At 39.8% G+C, this 27,180-nt stretch overlaps 1 protein-coding gene across 4 annotated transcripts in view; it reads right to left on the reverse strand.

The window, feature by feature from the left end:
* Window positions 1-1,352: 1,352 nt before the first annotated feature.
* The window catches only part of LOC146504500 (chloride channel protein 2-like), a 217,965-nt gene continuing 192,137 nt past the window's right edge, over window positions 1,353-27,180 (reverse strand). For all 4 annotated transcript variants that reach the window (XM_085131423.1, XM_085131419.1, XM_085131421.1 and 1 more), the window contains 4 exons: window positions 20,127-20,165; window positions 17,747-17,851; window positions 12,749-12,835; window positions 1,353-5,741 (listed from right to left, as the gene is read on the reverse strand). In XM_085131423.1, the coding sequence (XP_084987549.1) occupies window positions 5,547-5,741; window positions 12,749-12,835; window positions 17,747-17,851; window positions 20,127-20,165 (426 nt within the window). In that variant the 3' untranslated portion in view covers window positions 1,353-5,546. The remainder of the gene's footprint in view (window positions 5,742-12,748; window positions 12,836-17,746; window positions 17,852-20,126; window positions 20,166-27,180) is intronic.

Raw genomic sequence — 27,180 nt, forward strand, 5'->3', positions numbered from 1 at the left:
TTTTGAGGGAGCCTTTTCACCTCCCTTATCTAAGAAAGTGGAAATGGAAATGCAGTGTAGTTAAAACGCTGCAACGGACAGATGGAGTTTATTGTGTGTTCTGCTCTTATAAATGTCTACCAGGCACACAATCCTGCTAAATCCTTGTGCCCATCTCGTGTCCATCCGTGAGTGAATGCAGCAATGCTCAAAGGACACAGACTGTATATAAAAGATGGACATCACCACCTGAAACTTTGTTCTGTGCATTAAGTCCCTTCCATTGGTGGACGACCTCTCTCCTGTTTTGGTTACTAAACTTCAAAGAGAGGAAGTCTCGGAGCCATTACCACAGACTGTATATAAAAGATGGACAGTCACAGCGCCACTCTGGTTACTGCAAAGTCTCATTTTGGAAGTTTTGATCTGAGCATTATACACTGACATTTAACTCTTTGAAACCTGTTTCCCTTAAAGCAACACCTGATTTAATGGCCTTCTTAACACCAATGATCATAATTTATGAATCAAAATTCTTTGTTCAATAATAGAGAACGCTAAAGTCATCAGAAAAGCGTTACTAAAGATCAAGTAAGATGAAAGGTTGTTTTTTCCCCATAGATTTTCTCTTTGAAGCCACAAGATTTATCCCCTGCTGGCCATCAGAAACAATTCAGGTTTAAGGATCGTTGTCAGACCCTAAAAACTATGTCTGTCTTTCATGTGCAGTAATTGGATTTTTATGCAAATCCCTCCTTAGAGTGACCTGTTGTGACCCTACCACGGAGAAAACAATTTTCCATGTTTTTCTGTTTAAACCAGATGCTGTCAGATTACATTAATACTGTTAATGAAATCTGTTTTTCTATAATGCTATAAGTACTAGAGCTTCAGTTCACTCTGGCTCTTGTGTTGAAGTTGCTAGTAGAGACAAACAAAAATATGTGTATTTGTTTAATTCAGAAAACCTATGTAAATATGGATTATAAAAAGTTTCTTTCTTCCACAAGAGGCTATTAATATGAGGTAGACTGGGATTGTTTGGATTTTAGAACAGAAGTGTGCATAGGACAGGAGGTGAGTGTTCTTAGAAGACCTCTCCGCTGACCAAAAAGGGGTTTGGACAAAGCTGCGTGAAGCCTGTAACTCTCAGAGCTTTAAAAAGATTTGGGACAGACTGAACCATATTGAACACCGTAGCGGCATCGTTGTGTGTATGCCTCCCCACTGGGAGTATTAGTCAAAGACAAAAACAACACTCCAGGTGCCTTCCAGCTGCTGCTGAAGGGAGGAAAGAGAGCAGACAGCAAAGAAGCGCAGCTGCAGAAATTAAAGAAGACAGAAAAAAGAAAGAAGTCTCCAACAAATCGCCATGTTTGTTAAAATCTCATTTATTCATCACTGATATACAAAAACAATGTTTCTTTTTTTTTCGGTGCGAAAAATAGCTCTGGATTTTGTTCAGCTCGGTCTGGTTTGGGCCTCGGGGGTTTGCCATAGTGGAGGCCTCCAGTATTTACAGTCCCTTAGGAGTGGATAAAAGATTACCCTCATCAGCTGATGGGGGATTGGGGTCTTATCAAAGCCTCTCAGACTGAAGGAGAGGACAGAGGGGCTTATAATAAAACTTTCCCCAGAGCCTGTTTTATCAGGGAAAATCTGGGGTAGGCGCTTGTATGTCAGTGGCAGCTAATGTTTAAGGTAAAGGTTTCCCAAAAACCAAATGAGGTGTCAAACCCATTTTCCTTTTAAGACCTAAAGGTGTGAACAGTTACTTTAATATTTCAACACAGATTCTAGTGAGCTTTCATGGCAGCTTTTGGGAAACCTTTGCTTTAAACCATTATTTGTTCTCCAAAGCAAAAAGTCCATTATTCTCATGCCTAATGTTACAGCAGTCACCTTTAACCAGGCATCAACATCCACAGGTCACTGGTGAATCATTTAGGGTTAGGTTAACATCCACCTCTTTTAAAGTTTATTGCCTGTTTGAAACACCCAAATGCAAACGTTTTTTTTTTTTTTTTTTTAAAACACTGTAGTGGCAATTCCTCAATGCCTCATTTGAAATGGAACTTTTTAACTTTTACTTTTTTTTAGCATGTGGCTAAATGAAACCCGAACATAGATAAGTCCCCGGTGACTCAGTGCATGTTAAAAAGTTAGCCGCTCCACAGTGGCATCATGGTACATGAACATGGAAGATTCTGGATTTTTGTGTCGGTTTCAGGATTGTTACAACCCCCCTAATTCCATCGTCGCTTCATCACACAGTAGCTCCCGTGCGAGAGTAGCTTACATGTTTTTACACTTTTCAGGTTTCTTTACAAAAATAAGGTTATACCGCATTCACGCCATTGATTCAAACTGGGTTACAAAGTGAGATGAACCACTGTTATTGCACAAATTGATTAACCACAAATAGATCAACCATAAAAAACAAAACAAAAAACAAAACACAAAATGAGGAGGGGAGAAAAAAGAAAAGTACTACTTTTACTCTGATTAGCACTGGCTAATAAATATGCATGTAGCTAGGCCTGGGTCCGCCTGCTAGCAAAATGAGATGAAACGCAGTGAAAATGTCGGCAGAGACGAGGAAGGCTGCGGTAGGAGCTGGAATAATGAAAATTGATGAAAAGCACAAACAAATGAAAAGAACCAAATCAGTGGATGTCGGTCACTTGTCCCCCCCACCCGGGTGAGCTGTAATGGGGGTGGTGGGGCAGGTTCCATGGAGATAAGTGCACTCACATGCTCTGAAACCTCACCCACCCCACTCCCATACTGTATTTGCGTGTCTGTTTGTGTGTACAGAGCAGGTTCTCTGGTTGTGTACACGCACACACACACACACCCCGAGTGTCGATTGCTTATTCCCACTGTTAAAGAAGAGGAGGCACTTGTGAAATGAACATGTCAACAGTGGACCGCATGCTGGTCGCTTCCACTTTAACGTCTCATGGCTTCGTGATTACATTTCTTCCATTTTTCCCGCCATCGGGAGTCCCCCAGTTAGTGTTATTTGCATTTTACAAAAAAAGGACAAAAAAAGTCTATAATAATACAAATATATCCAACATCACGTTAAAATTTGCATTCGAAAAAAGAAAAAAAACAAAAAGAAACTTTAACTTTAAAAATCAACATAATGCGACAAATATAAAACAAGCCCCAAATTTCCTTCCAACAAGTCATGACTGGTTAAGACATTCAATAATGATTTTATATTACAGGAATGAAATTAAATATATTAATCTTTAAGTAGAAATGTGCTAACCCAAAAGTCCCCCCCATCCCGGGTTAAAATCAGGGGCTGAATAAAGCTCGCTGGATGAGTGGAAGATGCCATCAAAGAGAACAAAAATCACAGGCACATGATGGCAAACCTCATTCACTCCATCCATATTCATTCCTGTCAAGCTTTTGACTTTTTTGGGGTTTTTTTGGTACGTTATGTTCATAGAAACCCCCCCACACACACACACACATGCATTCTCTCTCATGCAAAGGCATGCTGCTATGTCACTGTGTGCGTTTTCAATTCATGGGGGGGTTGGGTGCAGCAAGACAAAACACCACCCGATAAACTAAAATTCATGCAACACATCGCACACAGAAGTGAACTTGGAGGGATATGTGTGTGTCTGTGTGTGAGTTTAAGGCATTCAGGGCTAATTCTGCAGGAAGTAGTGTCAGTAAAAAAAAAAAAAGAAAGAAAAAAAGGAGCGTGTCTTTAAAAGATGTGTTTGTCAGTAGTCAAAAATAAGTAACAAATATAGGGAAAAGATGGTTAGACGCTAGGCAAACCAGATCAGTGTTTTACTGTTGATGAGCAGCCGAGCCTGGAGCATTATGGCAGACATGAATGATTAAACTCAAAGTACTTTATCGTTATCTGTCAAGACAGAAAACTAAAACCCCGCTGCAGTTAAAACATTGACACGTCAGGTTTCTGGTTTAACACGAGGTGTGATCAAACTAACTCGTTTTAAAGTTCGGCAGGTCTCAAGTCAATGAACCGTCTTCTTGGGCATGGTAATCTATATGAACTGAAAACGGTCCAGTGGTGCCCGAGAAGATAACCTTGAAGTTGAGATCAGCCAAATTTGAATCAGGTAAGCTTTCTCATTCAACTTTCTCCAGTGGTGATGAAGTTGGTGATGGGACTGGTAAATTAACTGGAATGAATGATTAAACTAAATCTGTGAATGCTCTCTGCTGGTCACTTATAGATTTTCTTTAATGCTTTCTAATAAATAATGTTACTACTAATGTTTGTCATGGTTCCCACATGCCCGCACGTCATCATTGGGCACTCTTGCACTGTGCGCCTCACCCTGTGAACCACCCCGCCGTTTATCTGTTGGGGTTATGTCTCTGATACAAACTTACATGGCACTCAAAGGCAGATTGATGAGAGAGCACAGAGCAGCTGGTTAGGTAATGATGGCTTCATTCTTTCAGCCATCCATTTGCTCCATGCTCTTCCTCCCTCCCTCACTTGCTTCCTGCCCTCTCCATCCGCCCCAACCCTCTCTAGAACACTTATTAAAAGCTATATTTAGATAAGCAGAAAACCTTGACTCGCCGAGTGCATCGCCGTAAAATTGTTGGTGTGTGTTTCTATGTGCGTGTGAAGGATGCGGCTACAGCATGAAAGGAGGTTATGAAAAGGGCTACAGGTCCCTCAGTCACTGCCAACAGGCAAGTCTGCTTGCGTAGGCTCTGCTCTCAACCTGACCATTAAGACTCGAAGTGAAGAGGTAAAGAGGGGCAATGGAAATAAGAAAACACAGAAAAGCTAAGGCATCTCTCCCCTTATGAGTCCACTACTGGACAAACTGCAGTGTAATTTATAAAGAAATGGCAAATTCCAGTCAAACCCAGACCACCTGATCAGTCAGATAAATGAGGAAAACAAAGCCTAACGTGTTCTTGAGACGTAATAATTAAAAAAAAATAATCCTGTAGGATATAGTCGTTTTGCTACCTCCCTCTTCATGCGCACACCCATTGTCTCATTTCACTCACACACGCTTTCAAAAGACACATGCACACATTACAGTAGTCTTCCTTGTCACCACTGCTAAATTTCTCTACTTTAAGTGGAAGACTCATTCAAAGGATTACATCTGCAGGTTGAAACTTTGATCCCAAATCAAAAGACACACAAGCTAAACAAAGTCTGCTAAAAAAAGAGAGAGAGAGAGAAAAAGTAAGAATCCCTTTTCATTTTAACCCAGTCTCAGTAACCCTAATCCACACTGGCTCTGCTGTGGGTTCCCAAGGGTAAATGGAGAGCAGGGCACAGGTTTTGTTCCACTCCTCTGGTGGAGTGTCTCTCTGGGTCAGTGCAAGGCTCCTGGAGAAAGCACTGGGTGGTCCGGGAAGAACGGAAGTTAGCGGAGAAGGAGGGAGAGGAGCAGATGAGGCGAGAGATGAAGAGGAAGCTGGCCTGTTGATCCTGAGCCCTGAGGATTTTTGCATGTTTGTAGCTTTGCGTGATTAAAGACCTCAATGCTTCATCTTCCTCCTCCTTCTCTTCTTCCTCATCACCTTTTCCCTTACTGGGACTTCTCTTCGGACTCGGAGGGGGTGCTTTCGCGTGGCAGCGACATGCTCTTGTGGCGGTCCCACAGCTTGTGGAGCTCGGTGGTTTCGTTCTCGCTGCTGCTTGTGCCGCTGTCCCGGAAACTGGCCAGAGGGGGGCGCACCTTCACACCTTTCACAGTCACTGAGCCCTCAATTGCTTTACGGAGCTGGTTGAAGAAAGATAAGGTAGTTAGAATGGAAGCAGGAAGTGTGTGTGACCAGAACTTCACAGCACAATTTAAGGCTCCCAGTTTCAACAATCTGGACAGCACTACTATACTCAATTCAAAAGCAATTTTATTATTTATCACCAGGTCATCACTATAGTCCTGTAAGGAGACTTTAGTATATCATAAAGTAAAGATCCTTAAACATTAGAGAGCCATACCAAAAGTGGCAACAGTGGGGAGAAAGAAACCTCTGGCAGCTGGGTTGATGGACAATCAATTTTCAAAAAACAAAAACAAAAAAAAGGGAATGTCCAACTCAGTAGTACACAAACAATTTCTAAATTGTAACAGTAAGAAATATGTCATTGCAAAAGAAGCGTGCAGAATTTTATGATTGTAGTATTAAGGAATTGTATCATACATACATAGTACCAGTACAGTAATACACTGAAAAACACACTTTTTTCTATGCTAATTAAATATCCTCAATAAAAGCAAAATATATAACTTGGGTTTAAATTCTCTCTTTTTAAAAACAAAAAACAAAACATGATTTGGAAACCTTTAAAATCCTTTAAAAATATATACATTTCTTTTAAGGATTACTTTGTGGGAGAATAGTGTACATTAAAGATACACTCTTTGGGTTTGATGTTTGATGCGCACCAGATAAGAGGTTGCAACACATGTTTGCGTCCATATAAAAGGCACTGTTTTTGTCCGCTAGAGTGGGATTTTCATGGCATATTGTGCACCACATCTCTGTGCATTCATCATTTGTTTGAAGCCAGCTCACCTCCTGCAACCACTTTTCCGAGAATACGCACTTCTTTTGCAGTTCGGACGCCTTCTGACATTTCTTTGGAGGTGGAGGAACACCAAAGTAATTTCTTGAAGGAGCTTGCTTCTCCGACATCTTTAAGACTTCTAAACAAATGTCTGTCCTCCTCCAGAAAATCTTATGTACGCAAACGCGCGTTGTAACTTGTGTGCATTTTTTATTTTGACAGTGAATGCGCACCTGCGGCCCACTTATGTGCACCCCTGATTATAATGCTTGCCACACACACAGCAGTAATTGACAAAACTGCTTCTGCAGTCACAAATCTTCAGGAAAACATTGTATTACATAAAACCAATGATTGTCAGAGACTATTTTAGGTATTACCTAAGAGGTCTTTATCTGGTCAAACAAAATGGCACTAACAAAAGGTTGGATAAGGCAGCGAGACAGATAAATATGAAGGCATGCCGGCTCGGACGTCGCCCGGATTAACAAGGTCCGCGTGTGAGGGTCCAGGTTTTGAGGAACCAGGGCACCCTGACGAGAAGTGGGCTATTGGAACAAGAAGGCATCGGTGGGCAAGAGACGAAAACAGGGCGTTGTTGGAATGCTACTACGCAAGTAACCCTGGCGGAAGGGGCTACATGAATAGGATGAGGGACCAGGCACGTGCAGAGGGGGGGGCTAGAGGGGCTTGAGCACCCGCCCCTTTCCTGATGGGTGCCCAAAGTGCCCTTTTGTTGAGGCAACTTTTTAAAAAAAATTATTTATTTATTTTTTTAATGTGTGTGTGCGTGCGGAGTCCTGTCTGTGCCCCTCAACAATAATATTTAACTATTAATCACAGTTTTGCTGAATAAAAGGATCTGGCTTGCATCAGTTACATGATCACATTTAACCAATGATCGCCCTTGACGGCAGAACGCGCTGGTTACGAGCCGGGAACGAGCTCACAAAGAGCACGCGCATTTTTTGCGGTGCTGTAGGAGAAACACAAATTAACTCAGAGACACAGACTGATGCAACAAAACCAGTAAGTAAGTGTACAGCGTACACTGTAGTGTATAGCACACAGGAGTATTATCTTATTATGTACACGTTGGTAAGCTGTCTTGTTGCAACTGATGAACTGAAACAAACGAGCGTGCTGTGTGTGCAACAGCGCGACAAACATTACCTGTCCTTTTATTAACTGCACAAGTAGAGCTGGTCATAGCTGCTGGCTATCTGTGTAAGGCTGTCATGGGTCTGTATCTCTGTCCACCGTTTTAGGGAACATATTTAGTTTTAAAGTATTTAGAATATATTTAGTTTTAAAGTTTCCGGGCTTTTCCTGCCTTTCTGGAGGGATTATATTTCACTAAAAAACGGTCTAATATGCATGTCCACATAATTATGCATTATTATAATTATAATATATTAAAAAACACACGCTGTATTTTAAAGAACATACATTAAGAAGCAGATTATATTAGATTTATATTTTAAATAAGACAAAATTTGGATTTTACAGCAGTAAAATTATTGTATCTCTACAGTTTAAAAATGTAATAAGCTTTGCCCTGCACAGAGTGGATAGTGAAACAAATGGAATCATCATAAATACATTATTTCATATTTATTACTTCCCCCTCCTCATTGTTTTATTATTGTAGCTCTAGTAATAAATAATAATGTAAGGATTCTGGATCAGCACCATGATGCCCATAGTATATACAGTATTCTGAAGAAGGTCTAAAACGTCACTGTGTGTGTGTGCATGTGTGTGTTTTATTTAGATGGATTTAAAAAAAAAATATTACTCATGATATAACATTGTCCAGACATGCCTGGTAAGGACATGAGGAGGAAACAGTAGAGCTGTGTGAGGCTACTAAAGGCAGTGCTATAACATTTTTCTGTCATCATTTTATTATAGATTAAGTGTAAGAGTTGTTAGGTGTGGATAATTAGATTATAGTTTATTGCAATAGCAAGTTGTGCCTTGTTCTCAGATAGACAGCAAGTGGAGAGTGATATATGAAATGATGGGATGGAAGGAAGAAGAGAAGCAAAGAGTGATTCACAGGCAGAGCCGAGTTTATTTCTCACAGTTTTTTGTTGGCTTATGGTTCCAAGCGCTGTCACCAATCTTTGCATTTTGTTATTATCTCATGACACTTGTTTAATCAGCTACCATCTCTCCTATGGACTTTTTACTGTCTACAGTCTCAGATCAACACAGCCCTGCCCTCCAGCACTATCCACAGCAACCCCTCAACAGCAACATCATCAGGTAAAACATCGGCTACGTTTTCTTTGCCTTGTTGCCCATATTAGATTCTTAATGAATGTGTGTTGTTGTTATTCAGCCTGGCTCAATGTGCCCCTTTTTAACTTTGAGCACCCGCCCCTTTAAACCTCTCTGCACGGCCCTGTGAGGGACCTATGGATTCTTCGATACCCAACATCCACAATGACGGCGAAACAACTAGATGGCCGTAGTGATCGATGTAGCGGTTCCGAATGACAGCAACATCAGGAAGAAGGAACACGAGAAGCTCGAGAAATACCAAGGGCTCAGAGAAGAGCTCTAGAAGATGTGGAGAGTGAAGGTGACAGTGGTACCAGTGGTAATTGGAGCACTAGGTGCGGTGACTCCCAAACTAGGCGAGATCTCTGTCCAGAAGAGCGCAGTCCTAGGAACAGCTAAATTACTGCGCAGGACCCTCAAGCTCCCAGGCCTCTGGTAGAGGACCTGAGCTTGAAGGATTGACCGCCCACAGGGGCGAGTGGGGAATTTCTTTTTTTTTTTATTGAAAGTGACAGAATTTTACATTTATACAATAGACAGATATGTTGCACATATTAATTTAGTTGAAAACGTACATTACAATATCCTTTTAAATTTATTTATATGCTAAAGTTTTGAGCTTGTGTATCTGAAGTTCATAAATATTCTAAATCCTGCTCTATGCTTCACACTGTACAGAATAACTCTGATTAAACTCAACTATTATTTATTATTGGTGTTATTAGCAAAATTATGGATGTAGGACTTAGCTTATAAATCTTTATGCTAACTACTTTGACTTGCTTTCTTGCTAACTAACATTTTCTCTGTCTTAATGGAAATGCAGAAGATGAACTGTTTTGGTCCAGAGAGTAAAAGTGTACACTGAAATGTACTGAAAAAAGAAAACATTAACATGTTTTTTTAAAAATAATCTGATCGTATTGGGTTCATATTTCAATCTGCAGGCGTGTGAAAGTTTGTTATGGTTCTCTATTGAATCTCTCTGCTGTGTATTATTACATTTTCTGTTTGGCCAGACCAAGTTTGTCATTTGGCTTATAGCGGGAAAGATTTGGGTGCTACAGGTCACGTGGCAGCATTGAAAATAGGGCTGGGTATCGTCACTGATTTCTAGAATCGATTCGATCCACGATTTGATTCAATTCGATTTGAATCTGGGAAATTTTGCCTCAGACAGTCAGAAATATTATAATTCAGATCAGTACATTTACATATTTTTGTATCTATAAAAAGGAAGCTGACACTCATAAGACTTTATCAAAGGTGTGAGCATCACAGCAGATGCCTTTGTGTCAAAGTAGCTGAAGATAAAACACAGAAAAACATGAAGGTGATTCTCCTGGCCTGGGATTTTATAAAAATATTCTGCAGTAGATCAAAAACGAAAGAAAACCATTAATCAACTTATGAACATTACTTCTGAAGTTACAGCGGTTTTATTAGAGACACGGCTAAGCGTTTTGCATTTTGTATAATTTTAAAATGTTTAAATTTGTTCAGAAGCCTATTGAATGGCAGAAATTAGGTTTTCTTTTCAGAAGTAAGTAAAAGGAAAACAAACGTTGGCCGACAGCGCTGTAAACAACGGTAGACTTGTGCGTAACAAGCAAACGAATAATGCAGAACACAGATTTTTAGACGGGAAACTGTTCTTGAAGTACACAGAGAGAGAGAGAGAGAGAGCTGTGCATGAAGTGTGATTTTATTGTGGTGGAAGCAAAACAGCAAAAGTAAGAGGGAGTCCATGACGATGTTTATGTGAAGCGTAGTTTGGATCTTCTTTTGCTGCTGGTTCGGTCAATATTGTTTGGAGAGAGATAAAACTAACAGCTTTAGAATCAGCGCAAAAAGGGCGTAAACACAAAGCGCAGACCCGTCGACACATCAGAATCAGCAGCTGTCGGCTTTCAGCCCCGAGCATGTCCGTGCCGTCGGGTGAGAAAGGCGACATCTCACTGATTCTGATCCGCGGGTCCGCGCTTTGTTTTTACATCTTTGTGCAGAAGCTGTGTACCTGCCCTCATTTACTGTTTTAAATGTTTGCTGGTTGTCAAAATTTTGTGACGTTTCAGCTGAGATTGTGGAATTTTGGGCAAAAATACATTTATATAAAAAAATCGATTCAGGATTTTAATGAATCGATATCACATTATCCAAGCCAGAATCGATTTTAATCGATGAATCGATTATTAAAACCCACCCCTAATTGAAAACAGTCCTGTACGTGTGTTCTGGATCTGAAATAAAACTATGAAACGTACAAAGGCATCCCTGAAATAGTTGTTGTCCATATGTAGCAGAGACGCTGTGATGTAACCATGTGTTTGTGTGACAGACAGGCAGAATGGGAAGGCTGGTACACAGAACAAAAAATCCTAAATGTCAGGGACAGGCAAGCAGCACTGCACTTAGCAACAATCCTCTCTCCACTTCCTGGCCAATTCACAAAGAGTGAAGCGTTTTCAGTTGTTTATGAGGCAGGAGAGATGGAAAGAGAGGGAGCAGGAGAGGCGGCAGAGAACAGACAATGACAATAGATAGAGACAGCAATATTAAGCAGCCTTTAGTCTGTCACAGTACATAATAGACAGCAGGAGGAGGAATCATTAATGATGACTGAATGTCATCATTTGTGTGTGTACAGCACGGTGACAGCACTCCTGATGATATTGACAGTGACTTTACAGTTATTAAAAGCGGTGAACATACTGTCTGTGGAAATGACGACAGTCATGACTTTTCACATGACGCTGGGTGTCAAAGAAATGAACAGAAAAAATAGATTCTAATGTATTTTAAGTTCAGGAGGGATGAAACCATGAAATTAAACACAAGGGATTTTCATCTATTGATAACTCTGTTGTCACACCTTCCCCTCAAGTTAAGAGCCCGGGTGTCATCCTTGACAGTACTCTCTGTTCCACAGCGCATATAAATAATATCACTCGTCTACTCATTTTCATCTTCACACTATTAATCGCCGTTGTCCTTCACTTACTCTAAACAGTACAGCCACACCTGTTAATGCTCTTAATTCTCTTCTCTATCGCCTACCTCATAAATATCTCCATAAATTGCACTTGGTTCAGAATTTAGCTGCTTGTATTATATCCAGAACTGGTGTTAACATTTAACACCAGTTGTAAAACAGCTCCATTGGCTTCAAGTTCACCAACATATCAATTTCAAGATCTTCCTTCCACTTTCAAAGTCCTTCATAACCTCACTCCTCCATCTTTATCGGATCTTCTCCATACATACTCACCTCTGTCTGTTCCATGTGCTCACCTGACTGCCACGGGTCGCAGAGCTTTTAGTTGTCCTGCGCCAAGACTTCACCAGATCACCAGATCTCCACACTACAAATTCTCTTTCTACTCTTAAATCAGGTCTGAAAACCCATCTGTTCAGAACTCATGCTGTCACTATAACTTGGTATTTTGTTACCTGATTCGTTTTATAGTTTCATTTTATTTGTTTACTTTGGCGTATTGCCATTTGGGGTGGCTGTAGCTCAGGTGGCAGAGCGGATCAGCCACTAACCAGAAGGTTGGTGGTTCAATCCCAGGCTGCTCCAGTCTGCATGCCAAATATCCTTGGGCAAGATACTAACCCCATGTTGCTCTCCGATGCATCCATTGGAGTATGAATGTTAGATACTTAAGCTTAGAAGTGATTGGGTGAATGAATTAGCTGTATAAAGCGCTTTGAGTGCTCGGACAGAGTAGAAAAGTGCTATATAAGAACCAGTCCATTTACTTTATTTGTGTATAGGTTTTATTTTGCTATATTAATGTAAGGTGACCCTGAAGGTCTTTAAAGGTTTCTATAAATAAAATGTATTATTATTATCAAGCTAATAAATCAATTAAAGCTGCACAACATGAACATACGGCCCAAAGGGAAACTTAAAGAGATGCTTACTTCTTTAAGGGAAACCACCCCGATAAGGCGTCCAATGCTGGTGACGTAGGCGTGGTCGAGGCCAAGCAGGGAGAAGATGGTGTGGGTCTGCAGAAAAAAACCCACAAGTGGAGCATTGTTAGTAGAAACCAGCTCTGCTGGCATCTTACTCAAAATAGAATATGAAGCTCAGTTTGGGGAACGCACCACTGTTGACAATTATCCAACAATAATACCTGCATTCACACCGGATTCATTCAACTACTCAAATGTTCAGCTAAGTGGGATATTATCACTTTGGGAAATATAAGAGGGGGGCATGAGATGCTTAAAAATGGAAGTGGTAAAAACCTGCTTGTATCATAAGAACTAAGTAGTATCTGATGAAAACAACAGGAGGGAACAGATTAGACTGTAGATGGAAAATTCTTTATTAACTTGACTACAGAGCTATCAGGAAAGGTTCAAGGCAATGGTTTGGTCCAAGGTACACGTGTCCCAGTACCACATTCCTCTTGATTTGCAGTGGTTACAGCTGTACGCAACTGAGCAGTAGATGCAAACGTGTTTTACAAACTTCACAAAAGTTTTCATACAACCTTTGCGATCATAACCTTTGTGGAGAGCTCAAAATATTCTTAGCAATTTTCCCCCTTGAGAGCCAGGGGAGACCAATGCAGATCTATAAGGAGAGGATTTTATCAGACACGGCTCCCATGCTGAAGTTTGTAGTCTAGAACACGGATCTCTTAATTACTGAAAGTTGATTCAATAGTTGATTTTCAAACTTAAGTTTTTTTCTTGCACATTTGAGTTTAAGTCAAAAATTTGAGATGCTCAGATGAAAAATCTTAAGATAACATCCCAAAACGTTGACTTATGGATGTCAAAAAATGTTGTTTTTGTCAGTTGTGGAAACATCCATCCATCCATTCGCTTCCGCTTATCCTTTTCAGGATCACGGGGGGCGCTGGAGCCTATCCCAGCTGTCATAGGGCGAAAGGCAGGGTACACCCTGGACAGGTCGCCAGTCTGTCGCAGGGCCAACACACAGGGACAGACAACCATTCGCACTCACTTTTATTCGCACATTCACATCTAGTGACAATTTGGATTATCCAATTAACCTATCCCCAAAAGCTGCATGTCTTTGGACGGTGGGAGGAAGCCGGAGTACCCGGAGGGAACCCACGAAAACACGGGGAGAACATGCAAACTCCACACAGAAAGACCTGATGGTGGAATTGAACTCAGGACCTTCTTGCTGTGCGGCTTGTAATGGGTACAAACTGGTTGGACATTTTCTCTCTGTATCATTTATTGTTAGCACCTTGAGGTAACCATTGTTGTGTTATGGCACTATATAAATAAAACTGAATCGAAGTTATGATGCAGGATAAAAAATGTATTTAATAGTAAAATATAAAAGGTTTTCATAATTCTCTATTAGTATCATTATTCTTACATTTATACTTTGCTTTTCAACTTTAATATTCCATGAAATGTTGGTTTTATACTTTTCCATGATGCTATTTCGCTCTATTTACACACTCTGCCCTGTTAGTACTGTATTTGCTCAAGCAATGACTTGCTTTCCCCAAGGGGATCATTAAAATTTCATTGCATCTTATCTGCAGTACTAGAGTTACAGTGGAGGAGTGCGGCTGTGTGCAGCTAAAAGCAAAGAGTGTGAGGTCAAAAAAACTTCAGTGAGTAGATGAGGAAGTGTGCAGGATTAATGCCAGCTGAACTTTTTGTACTAGGCCCTTTTAGCATTTAATGGAACTTTCTCCTAAGCCAGAAGGGCACTTGGGATGTTTGAAATGGATCCCAGTGTACCAGGTAAACAGAAGCTGTGCCAAGGAGAAGATTGTTTAATGTTTTCAGGCAGCGCCCGACGTAATGTAATATGTGAAAGCGCTTCCTCAAGATCAGCTCAATCCTACGTCAACCCATTCACTTCTATTTAAATTGTCGCTCACTGATTAAAAGTGCTGCAAATAGCATTTCGCAATCAATTGATCAACAGCAAAGTAATTTGATTAGAAGCCTCCAGCACGCCAAAAGAGTCACATCTGGTGTTCATCCTCTTTAATCAGAAGTGTAAGCTGCTGCACAGCTGAACAGGAATCATGACAAATGTGGTCCCAACATGGCAAAGCTGCAAGAGTACTCAGGTAATACGGTCAATATTTGACCCACCAATGCCAACCATTGTGCATCTAATCCACTTATTGTCCCTTTTCAGAAAGTAATTTTAAAATCTTTTTGTAGTTTGCGGCCAAAATAAAACATGATTTTTTTAATTATTGGAAATCTATTCAACAGCATTTTGTCCCAAATACAACTTCTAATCGTTAAAAATGTCCGCAAGATGTGTGATGATAGTAAGGACAGCAAATTCTTCAGTCTGGGACATTTTTTTTAAAGTAAATTCGAGAGACAATAGATGATACGTTACAAACTGCAACACAGAAAGTTATCTGGCTATGCTGACTTATAGAATGAATTTCGGACATTAGTCAAAACAGCAAACAGATCAAGCCTCCAGGAAGTAGAGTTGGTGCTTTTTTCAGCAATTTCTTAATCAAACTATGAACAGAGAGCAGGCTTCATAAGTTCCCTTCTTTCAAAAAAATGTTGAAATTCTGAATATTCTCACGCTTTGAGACCTGTAAACTGATACCTCAAATGAACTGACAGCGGACCAAATCCCAGGCAGTTGGAGACTTGAGGTCTATATTGTCATGTAAATATTCCAAGGAACAGTCCATTACAAAATGGCCTGCAGACAAACAACAGCAACAGTAAACAGCTTGGGATAAATGGAAGCCAGAGAGTGAATAACTTCACATACACACATACACACACACTTTCACGTCTGTGTACAGCATCAGCAGTGGCAGTGTTTAATATGCTGAAGGAGATTGTGCGTGGTATTGGCTTTTGGCAGTGAGCAGTGGAGGGAGGAGAGAGATAGATTGGTGCAGGATCCCTCTCTTAAATGTTTAAAGAGTACTCACACAGAACCCAAAGAGTGTGTGTGTGTGTGTGTGTGTGTGTGTGTGTGTGTGTGTGTGTATGAGAAAGAGTGGGAGAGACAGAACGAGAGAGGCAACATTATGTATAGAGGACTTTAGGTACGGCCACAGCTGGTTTGTGTGTGGATGCTTTGTAAGAAGAGAGAATTTCCACACTGAAATGTGGGTTTGCTGGGTGTGCTGATGCTAGTGTAGGTTTTTTGTGTGTGTGTTTGTTCCTGTGTAGCTATATTTGTGAGGACCGAAATCTGCATTCTACTTTAATTGTGAGAACCAACAGGCACTTGTGAGGACGCACACACACCGGTCCTCACAAATTTGAAGGCCTTTTTGAGGCTCAAAATGTGGTTTTAGTGTCAGGGCTACAATTAAGTTATGGTTAGGTTTAGGGTAAGGGTTAGGCATTCATTTTTAATGGTTAGGGTAAGGGTCTAGGGAAACCATTATGTCAATGAAGGTCCTCACTAAGATAGCTGAACGTGTGTGTGTGTGTGTGTGTGTTGCAGTATGTAAACAAAATCAATTCAAGTTCTTTACGCTGAGTCACTCGGTGGGGAAGAACTTTGGCGTGAGGAAGTAGAACCAAAATTGTAATAAAGTGCTTTTGTGTGTATCAGGAGAATGAAACTGGCCTCACATGTTTCATGAATCAGTACATAACTACGGAGCGCCTCTGATGACATGGTCCAAAAAATAAATAATTTGTGGATACAAAATACTACTTCGTGGGCACGAAATGGGTATAACGTGCCCACGAAATGCTAATTTGTGGGCATGAAACACTTGACCGATAACCGTGATCCTTGCCAGGCCCTTGCAGTTGGTTCACAATAAAATCTATCCTGGCGTCCAGGTCGTACTTGCGTCTATAAAGCAACTGGGCTCTCAATATCCTGTTTAAATGTCTCTCCGTAACAATAGTTCCTTGCATTGCCAGGCTTTTCTAAATGCATTTGTAGCTCATTCCCAACCATCCCCACAAATTAGCATTTCGTGAGCATGTTATACCTATTTCGTGCCCTCGAAATAGTATTTCATGGCCACAAATAAGTATTTCGTGGGCATGTTATACTATTTTGAAGGCACGAAGTAGTATTTTGTGGCCACAATTTATTTATTTTTTGGACCATGTCATCAGAGGGGCTCCGTACATAACAGACATCAGGTCAGATTTTATGGTTTTCTGAAGTTATGGTCATTTTATAAAAAGTATTTTGTAAATTGTCTGTATTACATTTACTTTTACAAAAGCACTGAAATAAAGTCTGTGTTTCATAAAAATATTATGATGATAATATGTCAGGTGTGAAAATGTAGCTGTCTTTTTTAATCGGTTGTTTTGAATTTGATGCAATTTTTCACATTTTATATTTTATGATCATGAAACTTCCTCAACTGAAAATTATTTTTGCATTACAGATTCTGAATTTTTTTTTATATGCAATAGAGGCATTATCTATATGCCATATGTGACAACTTGTGAAGCTAATTTTCCAGATCATAACTGAACACTGGATTGTATAAAGGCAGCTTGTTTCAGTTTGTTCAGTCAAAAATGGACTGTCCTGCAGTCTGACCAACAAAAATGTGAATTGTAATCTAATTCAGTGTTTCATATGCAAGACACAAACACAATACAACATACAGGCAAAGCTAATTTCTTAATTTCTTTTGGGAACTATAGATGCGCCATGCTGTAGGGACAAGAGCTTCCTGTTAGCACACAGTTAAAAAGAAGCATCCATTTCTTTGTCTGAGGGTCATGTCTATAAAGAAGGCTGCATTAATGCTAGACAAAAGATCCGCCTGTGAAGTTTTACCTTTCTCGTCTTATGTTAATCAGTCTTGAATGCTTTACTTTTGGAAGGCTTAAATACAAACTAACTGCCATTTACACACAACAGGAAAAACTGTTTCCTAGTAGCAGGGACATTAGTTCCACACCGACACTGAACACAGTTATATCTACAAATCAGACCTTATGCAGTGACGTGCGCTCCACCAGCTGGAACGGGGCGGGGTCGATCTTGCAGTTGTTGAAGTTGACCTGCTCATCAAGCTGCCTCTCTTCCCACTCTGCAATCTGCAAGTCACATAGAGGATCAGTGAAGGTTTGCAGCAATATATGATTTTCACCAGCCTGTACACTACTGATCAGTTAATGAACTTAAGTGAACTTTATTATGTTAAGTTCAGATGACACAGGCTTGTTTTTAATTAACAATTAACTTACAGTGCAACACTTTTCTTTTGACTATCTATATGTGAGTGACAGGCTAAAGTGTACAGAGTAATGTCTTTATATGCATTGTCAGTCACTAATCAGAAGGCAAAGTGTAAAATAATCCTTCCTGACAAATCACATCCCTCTAACAGACAATCGATGGACCAGGCACCACAATGAATGACTCTATAAATCATAACGAGACCTACAACACCAGATGAAGGGAAAGGTGAGAGACGAAAAAGGAAGGGAGACGTACAGAAGAAGCAGTGACATGGCAGATGTAGGAGAGGTGAACAATAAGTTGGGGAGGGGCTGGAGAGGCAAAGTGTGAGGAATGTGTGGCTGACAGAGAGGAAATGAGAGGTGCTGTTGATGGATGAATTATGAATGATGTCATATCCAAAAATATAAGACTCCAGGGTAATAGGCCCATCTGGGGATATTGAGAAAAGCTAGAAAGCCAAGACTGTCAGGCTGTGATGTCACCAAAGTGGAGGCTGAAGTTGCAGTTAGAAAAACACAGATTTCTAAGACCAACAAAACCAAAGGCACTTGACAGCTCAACGGATTCAGTGCTGTCTGTGTAGTCAAAGCAGAGGTTATACCACAGCATCTTCATTAAAACATACTGTAGTTTACTGAGTCTAAAATCTCACGTGCCCTCGCATCACTAAAGGTTATTCCTCCCCTGAAAATAGTTTTAACCCCCCCCCCCCAAAAAAGATTATGCTAAACAGTACAATGTCCAAGTGTGGCAGAAAACTGAACCGCTTTCAAACTGAAAACAACATAGCATGGCATTAGTACAGGCAGGCCATGGCTGCCTGCCTTAACTAGCTAATCTCAAGGTGGGTTGAAATTATCTGATGGCTTACGTTACATTCTTCAACTTGTCTGATTGGCTAGCTTGTAAGAGCCACGCTCCTAAAAGTTAACCTGCCCATAGTTGTTGTGCAAGTGCAAGCTGCTTTGAAACCCACCTTCAGCCCAGCTTCTCTTTTGCATGTCATTTCTGAATTGATAAATGTTAAATCTGTTCATTTAAACATTGATAAATGTTAAATCTGTTCATTTAAACATTGATAAATGTTAAATCTTGCTCTGGTGTGTTATTGGTCTTGCTGCTCTTCAGCTTTTTATGTATCCACACGGAAGGGTGGTGAGGTCGCAAGACATATGCAGGCCTCCAAATATAACTTACTGCAAATAAAAGTAACAGAGACTACACTAGTTCTGACTTTGATACATTTTGGTGACGCATTCGACAGTACTTAAGAGCTAAATGAACTGGGTGCTTTGGTATTGGAATGGGATTTGGACGGAGTTGGAATAAAATGCCTTTCCTTTACTTCACTTAGAATGAATTCTATCATCATTATTAAAGACTATTTAATGCTAATTTTGATAATACTTTTTTTTTTACAGATGACTTTAACCCTGGAGAACCAATGGGGTCAGATCTGACCCCATGGGTTCTCCAGGGTTAAGGTTTATTCTGAAAGAGCTTTTAAACCATCCTGTGACCACCAGCATCTTTAAAGAGGACCTAATATATTCATTTCTAACCTCATTATTTTATTCTCTGATGCTATTGCTCTGCATGAATCACTTTCAAAGCTTCTCTCCCTTTAAGCCAACTTTCTCCTGATTGGCTACACTTTGCATCTAAGAATATATCTGAGGAGATAATAGGAATAGCCCCTCTCAATGACATCATAAAGACCTAAGAGTTTGAAACAGCATTTAGAGCAGTATGAAGGCTGAGCTTTGGGCCCACAGGGACTACTTGTACATATACTGACCTCTTTTATAAAAACTTTGGCCATGGTAAATGTGAATACCCATTATTAGAATGGTATATATCAGGCAGGAAATGAGGAAAAGAATAACAGGCTACCTTTAAAATTCAGGGAGCCTATGCAGGCAAGATGAGATAACCTGATGATATCACTATGACATAATCAGGGACTATTTTCCCATCTTGACAAACCTCCACCTGTGTTTTCACTGGCTGTGTAGTAACCCCTAATGAAGTGAAAAATTTTGTAGTGCCACCATTTTTTAATTTGCCAAAACAATTAACACGCTGATCTCTTACGCTCTCATTGCTCGGACTGGTTGTGCATCTTACCTCTCTAATGGTCATGTCATCTTCCACATCTCCATCATCCTGTAGATGAGAAGCAACAGAACAACAGTCAGTACAGAACATAAAGCTAACCAGTGTACTTTGTACAGTCTGTATGCCACAAATACACAGGCAAACAAAAGTTTGAATGGGAGACAAACAATGGACATCGGTGGGTTATTACCTCCATAAACATTCACTTGTACTTTTTAAGTGCGCCCCCTTCACTACATCTGTGCACAGAAGGCTAAATGACACATAATCGCCCATGCATCACATCATAAGTGTTGTACTGCGCCGCTGTCTCGAGACAGATGGACAGAAATGGATGAATGACTAAAGGAGCGACTACAGTATATTTAATGAGTGCGGGGGATGTGATGTATGAGATGTCAGAGCAGATGATCATTATAATGATGGATTGGCGGCATGCTCAGAACTCACAGCTCTTAACTGACAGGCGGACGCAGCAGGCACGGTTTGACGAGCGGAAGTCAAACTAGCAACCTTGTGCTTTGCAGAGATAAACCGGAAGGGTGCACTACCACGGGGTGTGTAAGCATGTGTGTGTTTAGTTGTGTGCTTGAGTGCAGGTATTTACACTCACAGGACTGGACGCAGCGCAACATGTGTGTGTGTGAGAGAAAGAGAGACATAAAGAAAGGCAGGGGGAATGTGACCCGAGGGCTGATGGAAGCCCTGAGCTCATTTATCCTCATCACCATAGTGGCCGACCTGTCGGTAACCCTAGCAACTGTTGCCGTGGGGTAGAAAGAGGTGCCCTACTGTAGCATGCAAGCAGAGGCCAGACGTGCCTGGAGTTTATGAGACAAAACAAACACGTAGACGCAACTACAGCACTTCAGCTCCTCTGTCTCACTGATCATTCTGCTTGTCACACAACACAAGGGCGCTCTGAATGTCACTAAGACACACCGTTGATCCAGGGGTGAAATGTAAAACACAGGAAGTTGGGGAGATTTCTGCATTTGCAGAGGGGGTAGGTCTCTGAATAGGAAATAGGGGCTTTTAGATAGATTAGCTGCTCTACTAAGACCAAATCTCTGCAATTTTGCAGAAGTGTGTGCATGTGTGTGTGCGTGTGTGTGCGTGTGTGAAAATAGTGGGAGGGTAAGGTTTTTGAGTCTCTGTGACACTGACAGTCAATTCAGAGAAACTGCGTGGGCATATTCAAATGAGAATTGAATGAGCATGTGAGTGCACAGAGACATACTGAGAGGCACTGAGCTCCAGAGTGCTGACAATGGGCTGATGAAACCATTATCGCCTGTTGTGCTGCAGGTTTGAGCAAACAAAAAGTCAAAGGGTCTGTTGCCCTTTCACTTGCTCCTCCTACAGCAGTCGTCTTTACTTTGAGTCAGTGGAACCATCCACAGGGCAGTGAAGAAATTTAAGTACATTTACTAAATTATTATCCAAAAGTTACAAAACAATACTTTGCCCCCAATGTCACAAATATTTATGAGTCACAACAGCAATAACATGCTGATACTGACACTGCTAAAATCATGCTTCTGTCTTTCATGGCTTTAGAGTAAAACTATTCACCTCTGAGCATTTAACCTTAACCTCCTAAGACCCGAACTCTTCCACAGCAGCATTTTTAATTTCTCTTTGATATTTGGGCATATTGGGGCCCGATGAATGTAAAAACAAAGAATTACCAGATTTTTTTTTACCTTATTTTTGTTTTTAAGAAAAATAAGAGCCACATATTAGGATATTCGTTTAAAATTTTGATAGAACTGTAGCAATATAATGTCCTCGTAAGTGGATATCAGGCCCTTGTAGAGCAAAATTGAGTATTTTGGTCTAAATAACCCAAAATGTGATGTCCACATATGTGGACGCCAGGTCCTAGGAGGTTAAAGAATTGATTCCCTTTCTGTGTGTCTGGAACACCACAACCATGTGCTGCCTGGCTGTTGAGTTTTCTTGGACTTAACCACCAGCTCATCAGAGCAGAATCATGCAGAACATAAAGGACCAAATAACTACACATAACAAATATTGGGGACATCTATTTATGTTTTGTAGGTCTGAAAGGAAAAATATCAGCTGATAATGACAGAAATATTGGTATTGTTCATAAAAATCCTGTATCACTTGGATTCCATTTAACATTATATCCAGAAAACCTGTAACCAAGTAGAAGCTTTGTACAGGTGATGTCTACTCACTCATTCAACATTTCATATTGAGGCTCAAGGTAGTGCTGGTGCGTTGCGTATACTTTTTGTAAGTTTTCATTGCATAAGGTTTGATATTAAAGTAAATTACATCCCTTACTGTCGAAAACAATCATCCAGTGCTTGCATTAGCAATGTCGATCAATGCCCTAGTTTTATCTAGATATTTTATTGTTTGACTTCAAGAAAAACAAAACGGCCAAAAATACAAAACTCGAGGTGCTAAAAATGGTGACTACGGCAATCTTTTTTATACAGTCTAAGGCTCAGATCTCATGAGATGTGGTCAAGTCATTGCAATGTTCATTTTTGTTGTTTATACTTTTGCGGGGTCCAAATCAAATTTCAGCTTGTTGCTTTCAGGTAAGATTAAAATGTTACCTTAAAGCACTGTAGTGGGTCTCTGGTCTTTGGACTGGGGTTTTAAATAGGGCCCGGCTGCTCTCTGTCCTCTGAATGGCTGTTACAACTGGTGCAGTGATTATAAAAGGTGCCATAAAGTTTAATGGGCTGTGTTTATGCTCAGTATAGTGTTGTATGCTCTTTCTCCAACTACACAGCACTGAATGGCACGATAGGGAAACATTGCAAATATAGTTGCTTATCACTCATGTCCACACTGTTGATTTCCTTGCTGCAGATGCCCACTTAGTTTATTGCTTTCAAATTTCATTACTGCCTTATCCATGTATTCGATTAGATTTGAAAGACTTTAACATAGTTTCAAAGTAACATCATTGATGGTTTCATTCAACTAGCGTGGAACAATAACGGAACTGTGGAGTGACACATTGTTACGACTGCTGGTTAAAGTTGTGAAAAAGGGGACGAGTAAATCTTTTTAATATTGTGACTAAAACCAGCACAAAGTTCTCCACACTGAACCTCTGATATCAAACATCAAATCAGTTCACCCTCAAAACAAATTACAGCCAGCATGTCACACTCATTTTCTCTAGATAAGCTCACCCTCTCTGCAGTGTTGTCTGAAATTATTCAGGAAATGAAAACTTCATCCTGTCCCCGGAATATTCTTCCTATCAGATACCTGAAGGACAATTTTAATGGAGTCAGTGTCTTTGTAATACAAAGAACTTGCTGCCATTGAACCCATTCTGAAAGGACTAACACTTGACCCTGATGACTTTAATCATTTCTGTCCCGTTTCAAATTTTTACAAAAGAATGTGTCCCGTACTGTAATCTGTGTCTGTTTTAGACAGACGACCATTTCAGGCAGACAGAGATCATTACAAAAGTGAGAATGTTCATTCCACCCAGAACAAAAATTTCAAGATTTGTTCAGCACTATCAGCCAAACTCATCACTGGTCTTAGTCCTTTAGACTTAACCTTGTGTTTAATGAAGTTAATCATTCTGTCTTCTTGGACTCTCTTTGGGACCAGGCCCGAGTTCAGCTTCTAATACAAGGTTTTCTCTGATGTCTGTATAGATATTAGAGATGGACCGATCCGATATTACGTATCGGTCCGATACTGACGTAAATTACTGGATCGGATATTGGAGAGAAATAAAAAATGTAATACGATCCATTAAATATCAAAAAAGCACCTCACAAAACTTGCAACACGGCTTAACTCGGCTCATAACCGTGGCACGTCGGAGCAGTGTGCTCACGTGATAGAGCGGCTGTGTGTATTTGGAGTCTTGCTACCAAACCAGCATTTCATCTCCGAGGAAGTTAAGCAAGTGTGTAAGTTCATCTCTGAATGTTTGTAAAGCATTCCAGCGTTAAGCTTAACAACCGATATATGGAGCGACTGCCTCTTCTCTCTCTCTCCCTCTCCTGCTGCTACTTCAATCATGAAACTGATTAATGATCAGCTGATCAGCTTTTCTGTCGCAAGTCCGTCTCTCTTCTTTGTTTTTGGCCCACTTCGCGCCAGAAAGAGGAAACCAGCGGCTGAACAACAGCAGCACGTTTAAGCTTGATAATCTGTTGTTAGAAATTATTTAATATTACTTTCTACACCAGGATCCTTTTCTACGTAGCTGACGGCTGGTAACTGTGCAGGGGCGGATCTAGCAAAGTTTAGCCAGGGGGGCCGATAGGGCATGAACAGGGAAAAGGGGGCACAAAGACATACTTTTCTTTCTTATTCTCATTTAAAATGTCTAGCTTTTAATAAATAATTATCTGAATCTTACACCCAAAGTTTTAATCTGATATAAAATATATAGAAGTCCATTACTGTATATAGTAACTATTAAGTCTAATATACCCTAGTAAGCTATACTACCTTTTCCTTTGGGAAGATACCATCTGTGCAGTCTGCAATTCTGTAGAAGAAAAATGTTGAATCTATTTAATTATTCTTGAAAAATAATTTATTATTTTTTTTCCACACTGCATCAAATTAAAGTTGATTACGTCGATTAAGCATCATGAGGTGGAGGGTGGGGGGTGGTTCCCTATTTTTTTTTACTGGGAGTTTGCAACCCTATTAGTTAGGTTGCTTAATATTTCTGCTAAGTACTCTTTAAAATACCAGAATAGGGAGGATGGAGCAGGTTTAAGTTTATTAGATTGATCAGTGTTGCTGAACTATGAAATATTTTGGGTGCAGTGTATTTTTTTGCATACAGGTATAACAGAATAGCTTTAGTGTTGTTGTTTATTTAAACTTGAGTATGAACTTATACAAAATGCAGCAAGGTATTAAAAAAACTGTTTTATTAATTAAAAACACACTATATCGGATTCATATCGGTATCGGCAGATGTCCAAATTTATGATCGGTATCGGTATCGGACATAAAAAAGTGGTATCGTGCCACCTCTAATACATATAATTCCTGTTACACACTGGTTGCCACTCTTTTAGTAGCCAATAATCCTCTTCTTTCATGTCATTTCAGTCAGATCAGATTGGACCAGCGATTCATAAATCAAAAGATTTGTTTTCAAGTCCTTACTAGCTTCTTGTAACAACTAGTTGGTACGAGACTGTTTAAAACTAGCGTCTTTATGTGAACTAAATCTACATCTCTTTTACGTTGCTTTTACATTTTTTTTAAATTGTTTTAGTAATAAGTGTAGTTGTTTATGGCTTTTTTTGGTGCGTAGGCACACAAGTCACATCAAACATGTGGAGCTGCCTGCTGTGAGTTATTTGATTTGCTAATTTTTGTATGCTTTTCTATAGTTATTGTTACGGACTTGCTGTCTACCTCTCCGCTCTTGTATTTACTGTTTAATTAATATTCTATTTCAGCCCAGTTCATTTTTCTTTTTGAAGTTATTGTTTTCTATGAATAAATGCAAAGCTAGGACTACTGTACATTTAAAAGCTATTAACAAATTACAGAATTAAATTAAAAAACTGGGATGACTTTCACTTGTTTAGAAATACTTAAATAGGGAGATATATTGCAAGAAGTAGCATTTATACATTATAAAATACATGAGAACTATCCAATTAGAGCAGGGCGATATGACCAAAAATATTTATCACAATATACATTTGAAAATTTGCGATAACGATATAACTGACGATATATTTGACACTAGTCAAAATACTTTACAACTCCACAACTTTATTAGTGCAAAAAAAAAAAACAAAACCCATCAATGTATTTTCACTAAAACAAGCAACTGTTTTTTATGTGCATTAAAGTTATATAAAAATTTAACTGTGCAAATGCAAATTCTTTGCTGACAGTTTAACCAAAAGGCATTTCCAGTGGAAATTGGCTGACATATCCTCAGCATAACCATGTATAATATCCACAAAACTTAAAAAGAGGTTATACACACACAATACGGTAATATTACGTTGAAGCACAGTACGTATCACTCCGCGAGGCTCCTGCCTACGATAGCCGTAATACTCCGAAAATCCATCAAGCGGTGCAGGTTCGTAGCTTAGCAAAGTTGTACTAAAACATTTGACAGATTTTCGAGCGCCATGTAACACATAAAATCGTTTTGAGGTCAGTAAACACAACCAGAATTCATACATAAGGCACACGGAATTATAAGGGGCACTGTCGACTTTCAGAAAAATCAAAGGATTGATTTTAAGTGTGCCGTATTTTCCAAAAAACACGTATTTACCCATATTCTATCGCGATATTCATTTTCTTATTGTTGCCGAACATTATACCGGTATTACCATGAACAGTATGATATGGCCCAGCACTATATCCAATGCTGCTATCCTAATGTCAAGAAAAAAGAGAACATATAGCCAGTGTTACTGGTATTTCTGGAAGGGTATGTCTGTGTTTTTGTTAAGGTAATTCAAGAACTGCCTTATCTACAAAAATTTGAAAGATAATTTCAAAATCAAGTGTCATTTCAGATGATCGCCTTGTTCTGTGTAAATATCAATCTGGTAGAAAGTACCAAATGGGAAGCATCAATTTAGAGTTCTGAACAATAAGAAGAAAATAACTGCATCATCTTTTATAATGAAACATCCCCAAGTTTTGTGCAGCTGGATGCCAGTAACACTGTGATGCATGTAATTGGTCTGGGCACTTGGAGGCTCAAGATATCACAGCATCTCAGATCATTATCTCCCAGCATCACTGATAATTGTGAAATTTTCAAGTTATTTGTCATAATAATGTTGGATAAACATGTCAAACAACTAGTGAAATCCTGATTTTTTCCCCCCCCGCCCGCGAGCTTGATAAAACTGCTGACATCAAACGATTCCTCCAATCAGTCACAGGTTTCTTTGCATCCATTTATATATTGCAAGTGCAGACAGTTTGCTGTTTGGTTTTGTCTTCTGTCACTATCATCATTTTCTCTAATTGTTTTCAAAGGTAGCAGCTGGTGTTATGTGCACGTATTAGAACAGAAAAGTAGGTTCTGACT

Source organism: Neolamprologus multifasciatus, chromosome 14 (assembly GCF_963576455.1).
Source record: "Neolamprologus multifasciatus chromosome 14, fNeoMul1.2, whole genome shotgun sequence".
NCBI lineage: Eukaryota > Metazoa > Chordata > Actinopteri > Cichliformes > Cichlidae > Neolamprologus > Neolamprologus multifasciatus.